The sequence below is a fragment of the Antechinus flavipes genome, chromosome 6, assembly GCF_016432865.1.
Source record: "Antechinus flavipes isolate AdamAnt ecotype Samford, QLD, Australia chromosome 6, AdamAnt_v2, whole genome shotgun sequence".
NCBI lineage: Eukaryota > Metazoa > Chordata > Mammalia > Dasyuromorphia > Dasyuridae > Antechinus > Antechinus flavipes.
In genome coordinates, this window is record NC_067403.1 from 78,418,190 (window position 1) to 78,441,765 (window position 23,576).

Here is a 23,576-nt window from a genome sequence, read left to right on the forward strand (position 1 = left end):
GAACTTCCAGTTCAGTGTGGTGGTGGGGTCAAATTTTGGTTGACAGAACATAATGAGATGCATTTTTATTATTGTCATTCCAGGTTTCTGCAAGTGACAAATGTGGAGAGACGTCTCTTCCAATGTGACACTTGAATCTCAGCAATGACACTCCAAGTTTTCACCGAAAATTAAATATGACTTAGGAACATTGAACCTTGGGAAGGTTGATGATGTCATCGGTTGCCAGGGGCAGCAAAATCCAGCAGGCTGTCAGCCTGCAGGGAGTTGACCCAGAAACATGCATGATAGTATTTAAAAATCACTGGGCACAGGTAATAATATATTTAAGGAAAAATTGTTTATCCTTGCTGGCTGAAACAGCTATAGGGTTCTACGTAATGGAACCTAGATCTCTCTTATGCTTGTATATCATAGAACGAGGCTTACAAATGGAGCCATCTGCTTCAGGGTTGGCAAAGAATTGATTTTTCTTCTTTTTCTCTCTCTCTCATAATGACCTCTGTGGCAAACAAAAAGAAAAACAAAAGTAGTGGTAGTGTATTCTTACCTAGTACTGATGACTAGCAAAACATTTTCCATATATTATCTTATTGGATGTCTATAGCAACTCTGTGAAATAATATAGCTATTATTAACTCGGGGCATCTAGGTGACAAAATGAAGTGCCAGATTTGAAGTCAGGAAGACTTGAATTTAAATTTATCTTCAGACATTCACTAGCTGTGCGACATTGGATGATTCATTTAACCTTTTTTGCCTCAGTTTTCCCATTTGTAAAATGAGCTGGAGAAGAAAATGACAAGCCATTCCAGCATCTTTGCCAAGAAAACCCTAAATAGGGTCACAAAGACTGAACAACGATAAATTATCATTACTAATTTGTGGAGGAGGACAGCAGTGTTTCATGATGGATAGAGGGCTGACTTGAAAGTGAAAAAACCTGGACTCATGACTTGACTCCAAACATAATGGACTTTGTGACCCTTCATTCTCCCTCAAGCTCCCATTGCCTTAGGCAGTGCTCTAAGACCAGATAGGCTGTAGAGCCAGGTGCCATCTTTGTTTTTAGAGCTGCCCCATGGAATCTATATACCAATATTCCCAGTTTTAAAACATTACAGATTGAAAAATGAGGTTCAGAAAAAGGATTGCAGCTAATGAGTGTTGCTGCTCAGAGCTGAGTCCAGGTGTTCTTGATTTCAAGTCTAGTACTTAGGGGGCAAGATAGGTGATCTCGGTTCTATTTGGCAAATATTTATTGTAGATCTCCTCTGTGTAAAGCAATGTGTTAGGGCTGTACAGATCAAAAATGAGTTTTCCCAAGACTTTCAAGTACTTCACATGTTATCTCATTTGGTCTTTACTACAACCCTTTGAAGTGGATGTTATGGTTATCCATCCCCATTTTATGGATGAGAAAACTGAAGCTGAGAAAAGCTTAAGTGACTTCCCCAGTGTCTTGCAGCTAGTGAAAATCCCAGCTCATCCTGACTTTAAGTGGAGCACTTAATTCTTGTATCACCTTACTGCCTTACATTTTAGTTGTGGTAAGAGACCATAAATACATACCCAGAATTGTAATAAAATGCAAAGGAGAGCACCGAACAAAATATTTTGGGAAATTTTGAAGAGGAAAAGAAGGAAGCTGGAGGAATCAAGAAAGACTTCATAGAGGTATATGAGGTGAACTTTGAAAGAAGATAAAAATTGTAAAATCATTCTTGAGTAAAATGTAAGCAAAAATGAGGAAGCTTGTACATTACTTCGCACCATTTCATAGACATCAGATGCTTCCCTTTTCTTTTTCCTCTTGCCTATCCCAACTTCAAGTTCACACATAGGAAAACTTGGAGAAAAGTAGGGGCATTATGGATAGGATGCTGGGCCTAGAAGTAGGAAGAGGTGAGTTGAAATCTGACCTCAGATACTTATTAGTTACATGATCCTGGGCAGGTTACTCAAATGCTGTTTACCTGAATCGAATGGAGGATATATCAGACCATTTCAGTAAATTTGCCAAGAAAGCACTTTGGACAGAATGGTCCAGGGGTCACAAAGAGTCAGACATGAATGAATGAAAATCTCAACCTCATCCTAAATCTTGAACAACAGGTCTCGGTGTGTGTGGGTAGGTTTAAGTTAAGTATCAGTTAGCTAAGGATATGGATGTAATGACTACATTACAAAGACAGATGGATAAATTTTTGGCTTATCTATTTGGGATGATCTGCAGAGAATTTATTTGAATAATTAAGGGTTGTGCATTCAGAAAATTTACCAGCCCACCCTTTCCACAGAGAGCACGCAGGAATAAAATAAATAAAATTGGTTTCCTTTACTACTTGTCCAGCATTATTCTCCCCAGGTGAGTTGGTAAGTGGCTATTTATGAGACTGGTTTTTAATGACTGCCTAGGCACCTTCCTGTGTGCCGGAAACAGCATGTGAGGGAAAGAAAGCATTGAGCCTGCAAATCACAGCAATTACAGGGGATACAATTTAGATCAAAAAAATGAGCAGAATCCATCCTGTTTCTGAGCATTTTCTACACTCCAGCTTCTTGCCGGTATCTGGAGAAAGACCGCCAGTATTTCTTGTACCTTAGCAGCTCTGCCTGGCTTTTTACTGTCAAATTCTAACTGCTTTGCTCAGGAAATTGAGGGCACATCTATTTCAGCAAAAGGAAATGGAGAACTGAGGTAGTTTTTAAAGCAAATTTTCAAAAGAAAATCCCCCAAAGAACTCAATCTTTAACTGTAATTACCTGGGTATTCTGAGGTGAAAGTATCTTTTCCCCTCTTTACTCATGCAGACTGGCTGTGATGTTCATTTCTTCCTCTTTTCTTCCTGTATTTATATCTATTTCTCATTTAATCCTTTTTCCTTTTCAGCATCCTCCTGATATGGTTTGGACTGGAGAAGATCTAGTAATTTCTCTTCTTTCCATTTCTCTTCTATAAAATGTTAAGTCAACTCTTGATTAAATTATGTAGATAATCAACCCCATGCCTAGTCCAAGGTACATTATGAGTCATAAGTCTGATTTTTCTAAAGCTGAGGAACCTTTTGGATTGCTCATCTCCCCCTATTTTTCTGGTGTATTCAAATTTTCAACTTTACCCCAGGAAAAAGTAGCAAACAAACAATTAGGATTAGGAACACAAATAAAAAAAACAATGTAATGTTCTTTTCAACATGCTTTGGAAATGATTTTAGGATTATCTATCACTGCAGATTATTTATGTCTTTGGTCCAACCATTAATGCAGTTAGTCAAGAGCCAGGAGTCAAGAGCTGTTGGCAAATAACATTACCTTCAAAATGAAAATATAAAAAATTACAAAAGCAGTAATTCATTTTCCAATAAACATGTAATTTTTTTCCCGCTCAAATTAATTAATCCACTGAAATTTGGACCCCTTAAGATCCTGGGTTAAGAACTACTGGCTTAGAAGGGACAAGTTGAGTATTTCATCAGCAAATATTTACTGAATAGAAACATTAAGGGAAATGGAATAGCATAGCAAAAGGAGCACTGCTTTTGGAGTCAGAAGGTGAGTTCAAATTCTAACTCTAAAACTGATTAGTCATGTCATTCTGGGTAAGTCATTTTATCTCCCTGGACCTAAGTTTACTTCTTTGTAAAGTGAAGGAGTTGAATTGGATGGCCTTTGAGGTCCCTTCCCTTCCACATTTAGATTTATTATAATTTAGTGATAATAGTATGTATATTGTTGTATTGGGCAGAAGGGTCTAAAAAAGTAGCATATTTAGTACATGCTCTCTAGAAAATTTAAGTTTAACTGAAAATAAGCACATAACAAATGCCTATTGACTGGCTGACAGACAAAAGCTAGCCAGACATAAACATTCAACAACGAAGCAAAGCAATTAATACAAGATATGCTATATAATTATGATAGCTAGTTAAGTGCTATACAAATAGGGCTAGGGTTTCAGAACAGAGAGATTGTGGTTAAGGAAAGAAACCTGAAAGAACTGACCCTTAAGTCAAAATTTATAGGATGTGTATAGGGTTTGGCCAGAAGAGAAAAAAGCAGATAGATATTTCCTGCAGAGATCTCAACATTAGGAAAATTGGGATCAAAATTTTCTGAATGATGGCTTTTGGATGGAATATGGGAGAGGTGGGGAAGGTTCTGGCAGTTGAGGGAAAAGGAGGAGATTTGTCTGTTGATTTGTTGATTTGTCTATAACCTATACATTCATGTTACTGAAGAGCATTTGCCAGGGATTTAAATAGCCTCATATGAACTCCTTTTTCCCTCCCTCCTTCCCTTTTTTTTCTCCCTCCTTCTTCCTTCCTTTCCTTTCTCCCTCCCTCCTTCCTTCCATAACTCCTTCCCTCCCTCCTTCCCTTCCTCGCTTCTTTCCTTCCCTTGAGGTATTGTTGATATATCAGTAGGACTCACAAGAGATATTAGACAGCAATGTCTATTACTGATACTATCATCAAACAGTTTCTTTAAATCCTTAGATATTTAGTAGATATGATCCTGTCACTTAATTTCTTTGAGCCTCAGTTTCCTTATTTGTAAATAAGAGATAATAATATCATCTTTCTCAAATGGTTATTTGAAGATCAAATGGGTTGATGAATGTACATTGCTTTAAAGTATGATATAAATGTCAGCTAACATTGTGGATGTACAATAAAATGTATCAAATTTAGGCTTGGTGCAGAGATGAATTTTAGAACAATTTAGAGCTATCTAAGGGTGAAATGAGCCTGAATCAGCAGGTAGTAAATTCCTTCTCATTTCAAGAAGAGACTGGAGAACCACTTTGGTGTATATCATATTGGGAATTCTTTTCTGAATATAGTTTGGATTAGCCAGTAACTGCAATATTTTTCAATTTTGATATTCTGTAATAATGATGATTAATAGTAATTAAGTGATCATAAAGATAAGAGATTTGTGTATGGCCATGTCTAAGGCCTACATTTATTGCTCTTTGCGGTGCTATTTAATTTCAGATGTTCAAATTGATTTATATATTTGTCAGTTCCTTTTGGAGGACAATAAACAAGTAATAATACACTTGATACTTGCTACCAGAAATACTTTTAACTCAAAGCTTGAGTGGCTGAGCCATCTTTTTTATTATTGTTGTTTGTTTTAATCTAGCACACTTTTCTTTCTTTCTTTTTTCTTTTAACATCTTTCTGGTTTTTTAAAAATTATCACCATTTAAAAAAAAACATTTCAGTTCTAAAGTTTTTCCCTTCCTTTGGCACTCCCCCATTGAGAAGGCAAGAAACAGGATGCCGATTATACATATGAAGTAATAAAAAATATTTTTTGTATTAAGCCATACTGCAAAAAACAAAATAATAAAGAAAGTGAAAAAGTATGCTTTACGTTGCATTCAGAGTTCATCAGTTCTCTCTCTGGAGGCAGGTAGCATTTTTCATCATGAGATCTTTGGAATTCTCTTGCATCATTATATTAATCAGACCAGTTAAGTCTTTCATAGGTGCTCTTTTCATAGGTGTTTCTGGTACTGTGTACAGTGTTCTTTTGGTTCTGCTTATTTCACTTTGCATTGGTTCATATTTTCCCAAACCACCATACTTATCAATTTCTGTAGCAAATTAGTATTTTATCCCAATCATATGTTGCCACTTGTTCAGCTATTCCCCAATTGATGGCAATCCCTCAATTTCCAATTCTTTGTCACCACAGAATAAATAATTTTGTACATATAGAGCCTTTTCTCTTTTCTTTGTTCACTTTGAGATGCAGACCTAATAGTGGTATGCTAGGTCAAAGAATATGCACGGCTTTATAGCTTTTGGTGTAGTTCCAAATTATTTTCCAGAATGAATGATTGGACCAATTTACAGCTCGACCAGTGATGCGTTAGTGTACCTATTTTTTCACAAACTCAGTAACATTTATCATTTTTCTTTCTGTCTTGTTAGCCATTCTGATTGGGGTGAGGTGGTAAATCATTTTAATATGTGTTTCCCTAACATAGAGTGATTTAGATCATTTAAAAAATATGACTTTTGATAGTTTTGGTTTCTTCTTCTGGAAACTGCTTGTTCGTAACCTTAGAACATTTATCAGCGTGGGAATGTGAGCCATCTTCCTTAATCTTCTTGCTTAATTTAGCTTGCTTAAGCATATTCCTGAGTTCACTTTCATGATTGAGCATGTATTGGACCAGGAAATTAATTCTAGGCCCAAATGGTGCCAAAGTTGTAGAAAACTCCAAGGCTATGATGGCTAAGAACACTTCTCAGTTGCTATGGGACCTGAAAAATTTTTAAATTTCCTAGCACAGTACTGAGAGGCAGTATGCTGTTCTGGCTAGGAGGCTAGAAAACCACCTTCAATCTTTCTCTGACAGATAGGACCATAAATTTAGAATTGGAGACTGACTTGCTGTCTTACCATGGACGAGTCTTTTTAATATCTCAGCAACAAAGACATTATAAATTACAGAAGAGTTAGAAATCTGTATCAATGAAGGGGGTTTCTGCAGCAGGAATTTCCCACACCAAAGAAATCAAAAAGTCTAGATAAAAACAGAAAAACAAAAAGCCTCTGTAGGATTATAGGACAGCTTTTTACTTTTATTTCCCATTAGTTTAAGACTTTCAGTTAATTTTAATTCCTTCTTTTCCTGTGCTGTGGATTTTTTTTTCTTAGAGCAATTGAGAAATGTGGATTCCCTGATTGGACTAAGCCATTGTTTCTTATGTTGTTTATTTGAAATAAAGTGAACAGTTGTTCCTTTGTAGAGGTTTCTATCTTTCTGGCATTGGAGATTCAGTTTTACTTCCTAAATTTCACTCTTGCTTATGTAAACCGAGTTAATTAATTTGTTAAATTGCTTCCCCCTTGTCACATATGAAAGAAAGTTTTGTTTTATTTTGTCATGGATGTACTATTTCTCAGTGTTCCAGTTTGTTTCATCAGTATAGGGGGATGCTGATTTTGGAACCTGGGGAACAGGCCCTTGTGATAGAAGAATGCTGACCTGGAACCTGGGGAACAGGCTCTTGTGAACTTGGGTCAAAGCACCTGGGTTCTACTTGATCTTTCTACTTTACATTCAGTGTAATCAAGTTTTTTTCCCTGTCTTAAGGTCCAACTTTCCTCATATGGAAAATTACAGATTGTACTAGATTAGGGATTCTTAACTGAGAGCTCATGAATTTCTTCCCCTTCATATTTTTATAACTTTAAATACATATTTTAATAACTTTCAATATAATTGGTTTCCTTTGTAATCCTATGCATATATGTTAATATGTAATATATAAATATGTCATATAACTACAGCACAATATATATTTTTATTTGTATTATATATCACAATTATGTAATATATTGTAAATATTATCTAAAATTAATAAAGTAGTTATATTATGCATCATGGTAATATATGTGAAATATATTTATTGCTTTAAAATTATATTGTATCATGTATGCTAAAATATGTCAATAATACACACACACACATATATATATGTATATATACGTGCATATTATATATATATGCACATGCTGATGTATGTATTATCTCCCCTAGTAGATCATAAACTCCTCAGAGACAGGGACTGTTTCTTTTTTATTGTTGTATTTCTTGGCACTGGCACTGTGTGCACACTTAATAAAGAATTGTTGATGGATGAAAGAGAATGCTTTTAAATTAGAGGTTCATGGATAAATTTCAGGGAGAGTATTTGAACTTGGATGGAGAAAAAATAGAACATCTTTATTTTCATTAATCTTTAATTGAAATTTAGCATTTCCTTCAATTGAGAGTATAGGCAATAAAGCTGATGTTCTGAGGAGTACATAGAATTCACTAGACTGCCAAAACCACCTTTGTAAAAGAAAAAATTAGGTTAAGAACCCCTGCTTTAAAAGAACAAGACTCACCCCCCCCATCCATAAAATCCTATTTGTTGATTAAAAAAAAATTTTTTTTAAGTCTTTGTTAATAACATTTCATGCAGGGTTACTAAGTGTATTCCTCCCAACAGCACTGTGCCATGCACCTAGAAGGTGCAATCAGTATTTTCTAGACTGAATTAAACGTAGCAGCCTCAATGTCCGAACACCAATGTTTGAGGTCCAGCTCTGACTCTTTTCAGCTACGGGCAAGTCACCAGCCTCCCTGAGTTTCAGATTCCTTATTTATAGAATGGAAAAACAGTAAACTACCAAGACCTGCTTCACAACATTGTCAGTAAAACTTATCGATACCTTGGAAAAAATCTAACATTATATACATTTTCATTTCCATAGACATCCTGTCTCTACAAAGGAGTGGGATGAAGTTTTTTCTAGAGCCAGATGTATTCTTTATAATTTTTTTTTAGTTATTATTCTTTCCATAATGTTGCTATAGTCATTGTGTACATTGTTTTCTCGGTGCTATTTCCTTCACTTTGCATCCATGTGTGTAAATCTCTCCATGTTTCTCTATTCATCAGGTTCATCATTTCACCCAGCACAGTAATATTCCATTACAGTTAATTGCTTAGTCATTTCCCATTCAATGAGCATCAATTTTGTTTCCAGCTATCACAAATAGTGTTGTTATAAGATATTCTGGTGTATTTGGGGACTTTTTTTTTAGTCTATAAACTTCTTAGGGTATATCCCTCACTGTGGAATCTTTAAAGGAAAGGATATGGAGATTTTATCTACTTTATTTGCATATTTCAAAGTTATTCTTATTTATTGGGTGAAACCAGGAGGTCTTAGTTGAAGTTGAAGAGAGGAGTTCATCCAGGAATGGAAAACAGCTTGTGCAAAGGCAAGGAAGTGGTAGATGACATATCAAACTTAGGGAATAGAAATTAGGCCTGTTTGGTGTGAAATGGATTTATGTGAAATAAGCCTGGTAGTTCGAATCTAAGTTAGAATTCAATTTCAAGCTAGGGAATTAGAATTTTATTTTTTTTTAAACAGGATGGAACAATAACAATTCTTGTAGTTAGCATGGTGCCTGGTGTCTAATAAATGTTTATTGATTGATTGATATGGTTAGACTTGGACTTTTGGGAGATTATTTTGGCAGTTTGGAGGAGGATGAATCACAAAGGAGACAGACTGGAAGCCAAGAGTCTAAATAAATAGAAAGTTGTTGCAATAGTTGAGAGAGGGACCAGGTGAGCCATGTGAATAAGGAAGCTAGGTGCACAGATTGGGGTTCAGAAGATTTGAGGTCATATATGGCCCCAGATAATGTGTCCATAAGCAAGTAATTCAACCTACCTATCTTAGTTTCCTCTATTATAAATGGGGATAATTGCATCTACTTCCTAGGGTCATGTGAGAATCAAATGAGATAATGTCTGTAGATACTTAGGACAATTCCTGACTTGTTGTGGGTACTACATAAATGCTTTTGTTCCCTTCCCTGCCTTGAATATAGACAGCATAGAGAAGGCTAGAAATCCTATGGAGGTAGAATTGAGAAGGTTTAACAACTGATTGCAAGAAAAAGTCAAGTTGGACCCTGAAATTTCAAACCGATCACTCAAAGATGGTGGTGCCTTCAATGGAATTGTCTAAATTTGGAGGAAGGCTGGATTTAGGTGAAAAAAATAATGATTTTCATTTTTCATTATTCAGTTGGAATTGCCTATGGGACATCTCCCATTTAGCCAACTATGGATATCCTATATTAGGTTATTTATTTGGGACTAGAGCTCAGGAGAGAGACTAGAAATCTCTAATAAATTGGATTATTTCTATAGAGAAAATAACTGAACCCATCCTTGCTGGTGAGAAGACCCTGCTACCTTGGAAAGAGCATTGCTTCCAAGGCTGAGGCCTTGGATTTGAATTCCAAGTGACCTTGGGTAAATCACTTAAACTTTATGGACCTATTTCCTAATCTTAAATCAAGGGGTTGAACTAGGTGATGCCCCAGCAGCTAAGTACCTCAATGGATGTTGAAAAATTCATCTTCACAAGTTCAAATCTAGCCTCAGAAATTAGTAGCAGTGTGACCCTGGGCAAGTCACTTAATCCTATTTGCCTCAGTTTCCCCATCTTTAAAATGAGTTAGAGAAAGAAATGGCAAACCAAATCCAGTATCTTTGCCAAGAAAGCTCCAAATTGCATCACAAGGAATCAGACAGGTTTTAAACAACTAGAACAACCACAATTGGAAAACCTCTAAATCCTTTCTAGCTAAGTCCTATGAAATAACTAAGAAAAATAGAGAAAGGGGCCCCCGATGGAACTTTGGGTCCTTTTTTGCACAGGGGTTAGAATGGGGATGATGATCCAGCCAAGACCAAGAAGGCAGACAAATTGATGAGTGTGGATGGCAGATCCAGACTCTGTGCATTATGGCACCACCTAGCTGCCGCTTTCCCACTGTACCAAGCTACAAAAGTTCTTTTATCACTGCTCTGCTAGAATGATTTGATCTTTTGATAGATTGCTGTTCTGTTCTTGATTCTTCTATTGACTTTCTTCTCCTTCTCTTTGAAGGAGAGATAGGTGAGGTGATAATTGAGGGGCAACCCCATTACTCTGGGTCAAGACCTCCTGGGACCTGTTCTCACTCTGCATTCTCCCTCCTTTCCTTTCCAGGCTTTGATGCTTATAAATATGCCTTTTATAATAACCTGGAGGAATTGAAGCAGGGAGGAAAAAATAATAATTTGAGTGTGCTCTCTTGCCCTTTTACTTCTAATTAGTTTTAATTAGTCTTTAGTAGCTCAAAGAAAAGGCTAGTATTGAACATTAACACTCTTTTTGATCAAGGGGTTTTCCAAGCTTGATTTATGCAACTTAGAACTAAAAAAACCTTGGAGATTATTATTTTATAGATGAGGAAACTGAGGTCTTAGGACTAAAAAAAACCTTGGAGATTATTATTTTATAGATGAGGAAACTGAGGTTTTAGGACTAAAAAAACCTTGGAGATTATTATTTTATAGATGAGGAAACTGAGGTTTTAGGACTAAAAAAACCTTGGAGATTATTATTTTATAGATGAGGAAACTGAGGTCCTCAGGATTTTGGGTCTTTTGAAGGGAGATTAAGGGACTTGTTCAAGGTAATAAAGGGAAATAGACAAGAGAGACTCAAACTCCAGACTTTTTGATTCTGGATTTGGGACTATTTTCTGGCATATCTTGTCTTATTGAGCTTCTCTTTATTGTGCTTTGCAGATATTGCATTTTGTGTGTGTGAATTGAAGGTTTGTGACAACTCCATGACCAGAAAGTTATTTATGCCACTTTCTAACAGTATGTGCTCACATCGTGTCTCTTTCACATTTCATTAGTTCTCACAGTATTTAATTTTTTTGTTGTTGTTAATAGCATCTCTGTTCTGGTGATCTGTGATCAATAATCTTTGATGTTACTATTGTAATTGTTTTGGGGCATCACAAACCATGCTATGTAAGACAGGGAACTTTATCAATAATTATGTGTATTTTGATTAATATATCAATTGGTTTTTCCCTCTCCCTCTCTGTGGATCTCCCTATTTCTTGAGACATCACAGTATTGAAAAATGTTACATAAACTTAGTTGATAAAGCAGTGGCAGAGTCTGAGAAGATTGTTTCTCATTTTGAAAGATGTTCTACTATGGATAAAATGCCATCAAACAACAGTGCATGCTACAAAGAAATCTTTTGTCAAAGGAAAAGTCAAGTGATGAAGCAAACTTAATTATTTTCTTATTTAAAAAAATCGACACAGATACCCCAGCCTTCAGCAACCTGATCAGTCAGCAGCCTTCACCACCAAAACAATAATCACAAGCTGAAGGCTCCGGTGATGGTTTGTATTTTTAAATAATAAAGCATTTTAAAATTAAAGTATATACATTGTATTTAGACATAATATTTTTGTGCATTTAACACACTACAGCATAGTGTAAACATAACTTTTATATGTACTGAGAAATCAAAAAATTCACGTCTTGTTTAATTTTGATATTTGCTTTGTTACGGTCTAGAACCGAACCTGCAATATCCCTGAGATATGCCTGTATATTTCTTTGCTTAGGAATGGCTGCTGTAGAAGAAGTATGTAGTTTAGATCCCCTATCCCTTATTCCTTTGACAAAAAAAAGAAATAACTCAGATTTCTTCACAAAACAAAAAAGTCTTTCCAACATCAGGGGGAAACATTCTTTGAAGGGCACAAATTGTTATTCTTAGAATAGTCAAGGCTTGTCACTGGTGTGAACAACATTCTTTGCATAGCTATGAGATATCTTTCTCCCCTCTTCCCACTGCTTTTTAAATAAATTTATTATTAATCATAACAGCGTCCACATAATTTTGAAAAATAGTGATGTTTGTAAGTGTGGGAAAAACTGCCTTACAGAAGATAGATTTGCTTCTTTTTAGATTTACATATTGATTCCCATATGCCTCAGAGTGACTCTGTGGTTACGCAGGGGCCTTCATTTGAGAACTATTGATCTAGTCCAATCTTTGTAGTCTTTTCCTATGAGGTATGTCTTTAAAATTCCTTTCTGAGTGTCTTCCATATGCCAGGTCTTGTGCTAAATGCTAGAAGATGCGAGACTAAAAATGAAATATTCTTTTTCCTTTAAAGAACTTTTATTCTATTGAGAGAGAAAAGATGTACCAAAATATATTCATAATTTTGAGGATAAAGTTCTTAAAATAGGGGAATCAGGAAGGGCCTTCTGGAGGAAGCTGTGCTTGAGCTGACCTTTTTTAGGGGACAAGAGGAACCTTTTGTTTTAAGGGACAGAGATAAGGAGAAAGAGCACAAGGAGGAAGATAGAATTGGGGAGGGGCAGAGGAGCAAACAGCCCCTGCAAAGGGGTAGAGATGGGAAATTGTATATCATGGAAGGAACAGGAAAAAGGCTATTTGGACTGAACAATAGAATATGTGAAGGGAGAAATATGTAATAAAGCTGGAAAGTTTGGAGCTAGATTGTAAAAGGCTTTAAATGTCAAATGGAGAAATTTGTATTTGATCTTAGAGGTAATAACAGACCATTAGAATTTATTGATCGGGAGGGTGCCATGGATAAATGTGTATTTTAAGAATATACTTCTTGTGTCTTTCTTGGATTAGCTGGTTCATTTCACATCTTCCATTTTAGGGAAAATGTCCAGTCTGATGATGTCATCATTCCTATCTAGACCGCACTCCTAAATCTCTGGGCTTTTTCTTCCATATACAAAAGCTTCCTCACCCTGGAAGTTCCCTTCACCCTTCTATTTCTCATACTAAAAGTACCCTGTGCCCTTGTGGCCTCTTGCACTGACTGCCTGGATTATCCCAGAAGCTCCATTTTAAGAAAGATCATGTCTTTCATGTCTTTATTCCTATCCAGACTGTACTCCATACTCTCTGGACTTTCTCTCCCGTATTCTCTCAAGGGTACCTTCTCTTCTCCCATTTTCCATCCTTTTTAGCTTTCATTTCCCAACCCCCTTAGAATATAAGCCCTTCTTTTTCTTTTTATTTGTCTACATTCCCAGCACTTTGCACAGTACCCGATGCTTGTTAACTTGATTTAGAGATTTGACAGGGGATAGACTTGAGGCAGAGAAATTAATTAGGAGGCTATTGAAATAGTCCAAGAGAAATGAGGTGAAAGTCTTAGTGTTGTGGTAGCTCAAAGACAAGGAAGGAATGGATGGGAGGGATGTTGTGGAAGTAGAATCAATAGAACTTGGCCACTGAACTTGGAGTGAGGAAGGATAAGGAATGAGGAATGGCTTGGAGATTGTGAATCTGAGTATCTAGAAGAGAAGGACATTCTCTCTTGGACTTGTTATTTTGAGATGACTGTGAGATGCCCAATTTGAAATGTCTAGCAGGTAGGCGATAAGGCGTTCTGTTTGGATCTTCTGGATAATGTTGTTCTGTGTTAGGTGTTGGTCATGTTCTGTTTGGGATAATAAGTCAACTCTATATGATCATTGAACATAAAGTCATAAAGAGAGCATAGAGACAGAAAAGCCTTGGGCTATACCCATCATTAGTAGCTATGCCATGGATAAAGATTTAATAAAGAAGATTGAGAAGTAGAAGGAGAATCAAGAATGAACAGTGTTACAGAAACCCAAAGAGGGAAAAAATATTCAGGAATCAATGCAAATGCAGAAAAGATCAAGAAGGTGGTGATTGAAAAATGACCATTAAACACTAATGCACTGTTGGTAGAATTGTAAACTGCTTCACCCATTCTGGAGAGCAATATGGAACTATATCCAAAGGGCAATCAGATTGGGCATACCCTTTGATACTGCAATACCACTATTAGGTCTGTATCACAAAAGGATTTTTAAAATGAAGGAGAAAGGGCTTATTTGTACAAAAAGATTGTTAGCACTCTTTTTGTGGTGGCAAAGAATTAGAAATTGGGGGGTTGCCTATCAATTGGGGAATGACTGAACAGTTGTGGTATGTGATTGTTACAGCATATTACTGTGCAGAAATGATTTCAGATCCAAGTCGTGAAAGGATTTAAATGTGTTTGTTCTAAAGGCAGAAGGGTAAATGAAGATTTCTGAAGAGGGGAGTGACATGTCATTCTTTAGAAAGATTATGTGGCAGTTGCACAGAGGATATGGAAAGACCAATTTATGGGCTATTGTAATAGATGTAATTTGGAAGAAAATTGGTTTTTTGGGGGAAATGATGAGTTCAGTTTTGGACATGTTGAATTTGAGATGCCTATAAGGTATCCAGTTTGGAATGTCCAATCGGCAATTAGTTGGTGATGTGAGACTGAAGCTTAGAAATGAGAGAGATACAGTGAAATCATCTGCATAGAGTGGGTAGGAAAGAGGAGGAATTGCTCAGCACCTTTTTCTAAAGTTACCTAAGCTTTTAAAATTGTAAAATCAGTTCCCTTTTATAGTCCTCATTTTTTTTTTTTTTTTGGACATCCATGTATCCTTTAGCAAGGGTGTTGAGGCAATTGATATTATTGGAAATCCAGGAAGACTAGGAAAAATTCTTATTAGCCTTAGAAAAAGGTACCTAAGATTTTAAAATTGCTAAAGTCAGTTCCCTTTTATAGTCCTCATCTTTTTTTTTTTTTTGACATCCATGTATCATTTAGCAGGTATATTGAGGCAGTTGATATCATTGGAAATCGAGGAAGATTAAGAAGAATTCTCATTAGCCTTAAAAAAAAATCTTTGGAAATAGATCTTTGGTAAGCATTTTTTTCTATTCACTGCCCCTTTCTTAAAGTCACCTGAAAAGATGAGAAAGAAATCCCCGCCTTTTTTGAGAAAGAGGTCCATAGCATTGACTCTTGTTTTCATCAAACTATTGGTTAGGTCAAAACACCATTAGTTTTCTCAATATCTGCTTGTTGCCATGGCTGGCTTGTAGAGCTGAAGACTTTATAGATAGCAGTGAAGAATTCTCTTGGAGATGGTTTTTTACACAGATCATATGATTTATACATGTTAAAATATATGTTAAATCCAATATATGTAAATATATTTATACAATTATCTTGCTGCACAAGAAAAATCAGATCAAAAAGGAAAGAAAATGAATAAAACAACAATATGCAAGCAAACAACAACAAAAAGACTGTTATTTTTCAAATGAGGAAACTGAATCAGAGAGGTGAATTGACCCTCGCAATGTCATACAGATAAATAGTTAAACCCAGTGTTCTCCACTAATGAAGCAGACTCTCCTTAATCTCTAATGCATCTCCAGTTTTATAATAGTGGTCTAATGATGATGGCCCTGGATGTTGACAAGGTTGTTAGAGACCATGGATTCTTATCTTAATTCTGGGTAAATGGTCTTAGCCCCTCTCACATTCTCATACTCTGGTCTTCTTATTTTTAAAATGAGGTAGTTGGATTTCTTGACTTATAAGACCTCTTCTTGCTCTGACATTCTATCAGTGAGTCTCTGAGTTCCAAATCCAAGTTTAAGATGATGTATTCATTATAAATGATTTGATGACAGATGGGGTTACAAAGGACTTGTTTTGCTCTAATTACCAGAGTACCTTTGGCGTAATGAAGTCCAGCTTTGTCCCAGCATCAGGCAATCTTCAGAGGGCTAGGGCTCGTGCTGATCCGATCCTGAACAGCAGATGTAAAATATATGTTAAAGCTTTTCTCTTAAGAAGAACATTTAGTAAAATTCTAATACAGGAAAGTCAGTGAGAATGGAATGTCCAAAGGAGAAAGGCACAGTTGGGGGACACTTCACCGAGTGACTTTCTTTCCTCCCATGATACTACTTAGCATGAGCAATTCAGGGGATTTAGTATGTGTTGGGTTTAGCAGTGGCTTCAGTGAAATAGCAAATCAAGTATATAAATAATCTCCTGCTGATACTCAGGTGTGTGAGTGCCTCTATGCATATGTATACACACATGCTTGTACACAGCAAGGCAAGATTGAATAGAGACTCATCTGCCTAGCAGGGAAGAATGACAAGGGAAATTCATCAATCAGACACTCATCTCCCTAGCAGGGAAGAGGGATGAGTAATCTCCTGGTTCACCATTCTGTTTACACTAAAGTTAATCAGGAAGGATAATCATTTGTTGGCTTAAGTGAGCATCTTGTGACCTGAGTATATTGGTCATTATGTAAAAATGTTGTGAGAACTCCTTACTGAAGGGTTCCTGAAACATAAACATGCTTCTGGAGTTCAGGTAGTTATCATTTATGATTGACACTAATGAGGGCAGTGCACTGAGTTCAAACAAATGAATAGAGCAATTAATGGAAGTGTAAAAGGCTACCCTAAATTAGAAATTTATTCATCATTTTTTCACACAACATGTGACTGCATTCTGGCTTTGACTACAGGGTATGTTTATCTTCAGGCTGACTAACCTTCTGGAAGGGTTCAAAACATTTAGCTGTAGAGATTACATTAATTTGAGATGGTGGAACACCATGGGCTAAATTATAAGAGTTGTTTTTTAGGCCCTTGCTGATTTTTTCATGAAGTGATGCTAATATATGTGATGGTAATAAGAGAAGGAATAGTAGAAGTAGAAGAAATTAGTATAGTAGGAGTTTTGGTAGTAATGGTAATGATGGTGGTAGTTGTAATAGTAATAGTAGGTAATAGGAGAAGGAATAGTAGAAGTGGAAGAAATTAGTGTAATAGGAGTTTGAGTAGTAATAGTAGTGGTGGTAATAGTAATAATAGTAGTAGGTAATTGGAGAAGGAATAGTAGAAGTGGGAGAAATTAGTGTAGTAGGAGTTTGAGTAGTAATAGTAGTGGTGGTAGTAGTACTAATAATAGTAGGTAATAGGAGAAAGAATAGAAGAAGTAGGAAAAATTAGTGTAGTAGGAGTTTGAGTAGTAATAGTAGTGGTCATAGTAGTAGTAATAATAGTAGTAGGTAATAGGAGAAGCAATAGGAGAAGTGGGAGAAATTAGTGTAGTAGGAGTTTGAGTGGTAATAGTAGTGGTGGTAGTTGTAATAGTAATAGTAGGTAATAGGAGAAAGAATAGTAGAAGTGGAAGAAATTAATATAGTAGGAGTTTGAGTAGTAATAGTAGTAATAATAATAGTAGTAGGTAATAGGAGAAGGAATAGTAGAAGTGGAAGAAATTAGTATAGTAGGAGTTTGAGTTGTAATAGTAGTGGTGGTAGTAGTAGTAATAATAGTAGTAGGTAATAGGAGAAGGAATAGTAGAAGTAGGAGAAATTAGTGTAGTAGGAGTTTGAGTAGTAAATGTAGTGGTGGTAGTAGTAGTAATAATAGTAGTAGGTAATAGGAGAAGGAATAGTAGAAGTAGGAGAAATTAGTGTAGTAGGAGTTTGAGTAGTAATGGTAGTGTGATAGTATCAGTAGTAATATTAATAGTAATACTACTACTACTACTACTACTAGTAACAGTATGAGGATAGCAGCTGGCTGTGTGATATATGGTATGAATACAACTAGACTTGGAGCTGAGAGAAATCTGGGCTTGGCTCCTGCCTGACACTTTTTGTTTGGCTGTAGATAAGTCACTTAAGTTTCTTGGGACTGTTTCCTTATTTTTTTTTTAAATGGGGATAATAGTAAAGGCTTTTGTAAAATTTAAAGTGACATATGAATGTCTGCTTTTACTATTGTTGTTATCTCAGTTTTCAATAGTTTTGGATGGAGTTGAGAAGGGCTGAATGTGTGAGTCTGAGAAATTATTCTTTGAGAAGTTCAACATTAATCCAGGGGTTTTGCATACATGGTGACTGGGGCTGAGTTGCATCTCTAAAGAAAGTATTATATGGTTATTAGCAGTTCCTGTCTGATTATCCAGCCAGAGAATAGATATTTTTCCCCGTGAGGCAATTGGGGTTAAGTGACTTGCCCAGGGTCACACAGCTAGGACATGTTAAGTGTCTAAGGCTGGATTTGAACTCAAGTCCTTCTGACTCTAGGGCTGGCACCCTTTCCACTGTGCCATCTAGCTGCCTGAGTATAGATTTTTAGCACAGGACTAAATGAGGAGGAAAAAAAAGTAGCCTGGCTAGATTGGTAGAGCTCTATCCTTGGAGATAGGAATGGGCAAATCTTCAGTGTCTTAAATTGCATAGTAATGGTAGATCAGTGAGGAAGGAGTTCTCACACTAGGAATGGAAGATGAAACCCCTAGGGAGATGAAATTACAGATCAGCCTTCCTTTTATTCATGAAATATGAATAAAAAATTTTGAGGACCAATGAAAGTTCCTGGGAGCTCAACATTTAATAGAATAGAAGATTTAAAAGGAATTTTAAAGAAAAATCTTGGGGAAATGTAAATCATGATTAGATAAATGATTAGATAAGTGTTTTACTATATGGTCTATTTTGTGTCTGAGTGTCTCTCTCTCTATGTATATATTATGTACACACAGGTAGTTGTGAACATATATAATACAATTATGATTGCTTATACTTATATGCAAGGGTATTAAAAGAATGAGGTGATTTTTCATTCTAGTTTTTAAAGAAATTTCTGCCTCAATGTCATATAGAAAAATCTCTCCATATCTATTTTTTTGAACCTAATGTTGGAATTAGGTTAGTTTATCTTGCATGGTGCTGTTTTAGAAGACCTACATGCTCCTCTTTGGCAGAACTTTAAACGTTTCTTTCTAAAGGAAACTTTAAAAAGCTTCCAAAAATATCCCTACACCTTTCCACAATAGAAACAAGTCTGGATCTAGATCTCTTTTGTCATACTTGTGAAAATCTTTCAAAAATATTCCCATGTCTTTTCACAATAGAAAACAAGTCTGAATCTAGATCTGTTTTGCCATACTTGTGAAAAACTTGTGAGGAACTTTCAAAAATATCCCTTTGCCTTTTCACAATAGAAACAAGTCTGGATCTAGATCTCTTTCGCCATACTTGTGAAAATCTTTCCAAATATTCCCATGCCTTTTCACAGTAGAATAAAAGTCTGGATGTAGATCTCTTTCACCATACTTGTGAAAAAATTTCAAAAATATTCCCATGCCTAAAGAAAACTTTAGCAGAAGGACTGATAAAATAGGGAATTTTTTTTTCATTCTATAGAATATGAAGCCTTGGAAGGCCAGAAATTTTTAAGATGGCATCCACAGGATGGCAAAGCAGCAAGATGTAATAGAGAGAGAGTAGACTCCGAGTCTTGGAGGAGGGTGTCTGCCCCTGATAGAGTTAGCCAGCTGCCTCTAGGTACAACACTTAACCTCTCAGTTTCCAGACAAACTCTCTGACACTATAAATGGCTGAACAGATGCCAGTTTCCATTGATAGAGTTCCCTTACTAGGAATTCTCTATAACAAATAAAATCAAAGCTCATTTAAAAAACACACAATAAAATAAGCATAAAGGAGCTTGTTTTTTGAGCTGAAAGGAGCCATAGACACTGTTCAGTGCAACTTATCTTGGCAACTCCTTTTGGAACAGTATGGTGATGTGATCCATCTTTTTAGTATTGTAGACTCTCAGAATAAAGGAAGAATAGAGGAAATCAAAGTTTCCCAGGGGGTATGAGGAGAGAATCAAGGCTCCTATTGGACATGAGGGAGATTCCTGTAGCCTTCTGGTTGGAGGTACAGGATATTTGTAAGGAAGAGGGACAATTTATTGAGGTGTGCCTGATGATGTAATAGCCGAATTTAGAAAAGTACTTTAAGTAAAAGTAGCCCCAAAGTTAACTCTGTTGGTGTAGTATAGTGACAAGACCACCGCAGAGTTGGCCATCTCTTATTTCTTCTAATGCCAAAAGGCTTCATCTAGAGTTTCTTTAGTTTTTTCCAGTTGGAATGAATTCATTAATCTTATAAGTGATCAATGAGATGATATATGGAAAACATTTTGTCATCATTAAGCACAGTGTGTTATTATTATGAAGTTATCCATACTCTCAGAAAAAGGCAGCAGAGCATCTAGCAGATAATCATGATCAGTGATTTTATAGCACATAGGAAATGGTATATTTTGTCTCTTGTAGAGTTTGGGTTAACTTAATACTTAGGGTAAATTGGGATCATAGGTTCAGAGATTTAGAAATATAAGAGATTAGTCTATATATTTATATGTAAATATAAATCAATTAGTCTACCACTTTTGAAGTTTATATTTGGGGAAACCAAAGTCCAGAAAGGTTTACCCAATGTCACACAGCTAGTAAGTGGAAGAGCTGAGTTTTGACCTGAAATCCAGCACTCCTTTTTACTGTGTCAGGCTGCTTCTCACCGTCATCTGTTCTAATTTTCTAGCATAGGTACAGAATCTGTTACAACTCATGAGATATAGCATTGTGCCAGAGGAGTGGTGAAATTAGCCTGCCCTAATTAACAAGGCGCTGAGAAGGCAAACTGAAAGATCCACGACAAAGTCACCAATTAAATCAAAGCCTTGGGCCGACTAAGCATTATTATGAGTCTGTACTTTAGGAGGATATGAGCAAGAAATTGGTTTAGAGCTGGGTCTTCCAACATTTTTCTTTTCATTTTGGCTGGGGACCACTAAAAAGGAAAATGCATAGCATACTCCATCTTTGAAATTCCCAGTTCCAGAAAAGATTTATTCAGTAATAATGTTAATAACAAAAGTAATAGTGGTGGTGATGATGATGATGATAAGTACAGTAGGTAAAAATACTATACTTGGAGTCAGGAAAGTCTGAGTTCAAATCCAGCCCAAACACTGTTAATTTCCCCAAGCAAATGTCTTAATTTTTTTTTAGCCTGAGGTTTCTCATCTGTAAAATGGGGATAATAACAACACTTGCTTGACAAAATTCTGAGAATCCAATGAAATAACATGTGTAAAGAACTTTGCGACCTTAAGCTAAATCAATTTCAACTTCTTTTTGTTCTCCTCCTCTTTCTCCTTTTTCTCACTATTGTGCAAAGAATGAGGTTAATTCTGGAGTTTTTAGTTGTTTGGTTTTGGATTCATGATTTCACTGGTAGAGTATCTTTTTTTCCATTAAAGCAGATCAGTTATTGATCTTTAGTTTATAATCTTAGAGATTTTTTTGGGGGGAAGGGAGAATTTAGGTGATTTTTGCTCAGGATTCACTTAGCCAATATGTATCAGAGGTGAGACTTGAGCCTTTCTGATTCCTAGCTTGGCTCTCTTGTGTCTCCTTGCCCCTCTGGTTTGCCTTTTGGGGGACAAAAGACAGCCATGAGTAGGATCTCATGAGGAAAAGGAAAAGCTGGGAAACGGGTGCCTATTTAATGCATAATTTTGTAGGTAGAGATTTACCACTTGTGTGTGTGGGAAGAACCATACAGGTCCCCATGGAATTCACTGCACACACATACCATGCATCAGATAAATAATTATGTTATAATATCATATATGTATGTGTGTTGTGTGTGTGTGTGTGTGTGGCTGTCACTTGGTAAAACTTAAAATATCTTAGAAATGTGAACTCTGGTAGACCCTGCTCTCCTAGAATTCAGTCTACTAGGGGAATGTGAGAAAAATTGAGAGAGAGAGAGAGAGAGAGAGAGAGAGAGAGAGAGATATTGAGATTTAGTCCATTGGATTTTCTATCACATATCTGTCATGCTATATAACTTTGATTATTGACTTGTGGGTAAGGGCATATACATATATATGTTGAAGGGTATCTGTGACATTTATACTGTGAGTCAAGATATAGAATTTGCAAGGTTCTAAACCATGAAAATCAAACACACATACCCTTTATTTTTCTATGTGTCTTCTCTTTCTGTTCTCTTATTTTTCTCATCTCTCTCTCTCTCTCTCTCTCTCTCTCCTCCACCCCTCTCTCTCTCTCTCTCTTTCTCTTTCTCTCTCTTCTCCCCCCCCTTTTTCTCTTTCCTCCCTTTCCTCCCCCTCCTTCCCCTCCTCAAATACACTCATTTGTATTTTGTTTTGCTCTGATACAGGTTGTGAAAATCTTGGAGAAACACGACCCTTTGAAAAATGCCCAGGCAAAATACGGCTCCATCCCTCCAGACGAGGCCAGTGCCGTCCAGAATTATGTGGAACATATGCTTTTCCTGCTGATTGAAGAGCAGGCTAAGGACGCTGCCATGGGCCCCATTCTGGAGTTTGTGGTCTCAGAGAACATCATGGAGAAGCTCTTCCTTTGGAGCTTGAGGCGAGAGTTCACTGATGAAACAAAGATCGAGCAGCTGAAGATGTACGAGATGCTGGTGACCCAGTCCCACCAGCCGCTGCTGCACCACAAACCCATCTTGAAGCCTCTGATGATGCTGCTGAGCTCTTGTTCTGGGACGGCCACGCCGGCCGTCGAGGGGGAACTGGTTGTGCTGCTCAATCAGCTCTGCTGCATCCTAGCCAAAGACCCGTCCATTTTGGAACTCTTTTTCCACACCAGTGAGGATCAAGGAGCTGCCAACTTCCTCATTTTCTCCCTCCTCATCCCCTTCATTCATCGGGAGGGAACGGTGGGCCAGCAGGCGCGAGATGCCCTCCTTTTCATCATGGCCCTCTCAGCCGAGAACAGCGTGGTAGCCAACCACATCGTGGAGAACACCTACTTCTGTCCGGTAAGTGTTTGCTCGGGGTCCACTCTGGTTTCCAGTTATCCTTCCTCATCCTGCGTCAGCTGCCCTCAGTCTTTTTTTTTTTTCCTTTCCTTATTTTAACTACCTTGTTTCTCGCTTCACGTCCAGTGTTGAAAGATGCTGGGCCTTTGGGGAAGACAGTGTTGGTGAGAACAGAAAGAGCTAAATTCACCTGCCATTTGGCTGAGAAATTTCTCCCTAAACACAGCAACCTGGGAAAAGGAGAGATTTGTGTGACCATTTTCCCCCTCTTGGCTTTCAAGTTTCATATATATTCCATTAGGAAACGGTTTATAGTTTGTTCCAATAGTGCAAATCATGAAAGATCAATAAAACTTGCATTCTTTTTATTCACTGCTTCTCTCGGGGTGTTCTCTGCCTGGAGACAATGGTGAACGGCCTCCACACAGGCAAATTCACCATTCACAGAAGGAGCATGGACTCTTTAATTTTGGTCTTTGTCTCTTCGTTGCCTACCTAGTTTCTCACGAATGTTAGACCCTAATAAATATTAGTTGGTTTGCTTGCAAATTGAGGACCACTGATCCATTAGATTTTTTAGAGGTTACATAGTCTAAT

At 36.8% G+C, this 23,576-nt stretch overlaps 1 protein-coding gene across 4 annotated transcripts in view; it reads left to right on the forward strand.

Annotated features, from left to right (window-relative positions):
- FHIP1A (FHF complex subunit HOOK interacting protein 1A) overlaps positions 1-23,576 on the forward strand; it is a 371,400-nt gene that overhangs the window by 209,256 nt on the left and 138,568 nt on the right. For all 4 annotated transcript variants that reach the window (XM_051964895.1, XM_051964893.1, XM_051964896.1 and 1 more), the window contains 2 exons: positions 84-314; positions 22,353-22,979. In XM_051964895.1, coding sequence (XP_051820855.1) covers positions 210-314; positions 22,353-22,979 — 732 coding nt within the window. In that variant the 5' untranslated portion in view covers positions 84-209. The remainder of the gene's footprint in view (positions 1-83; positions 315-22,352; positions 22,980-23,576) is intronic.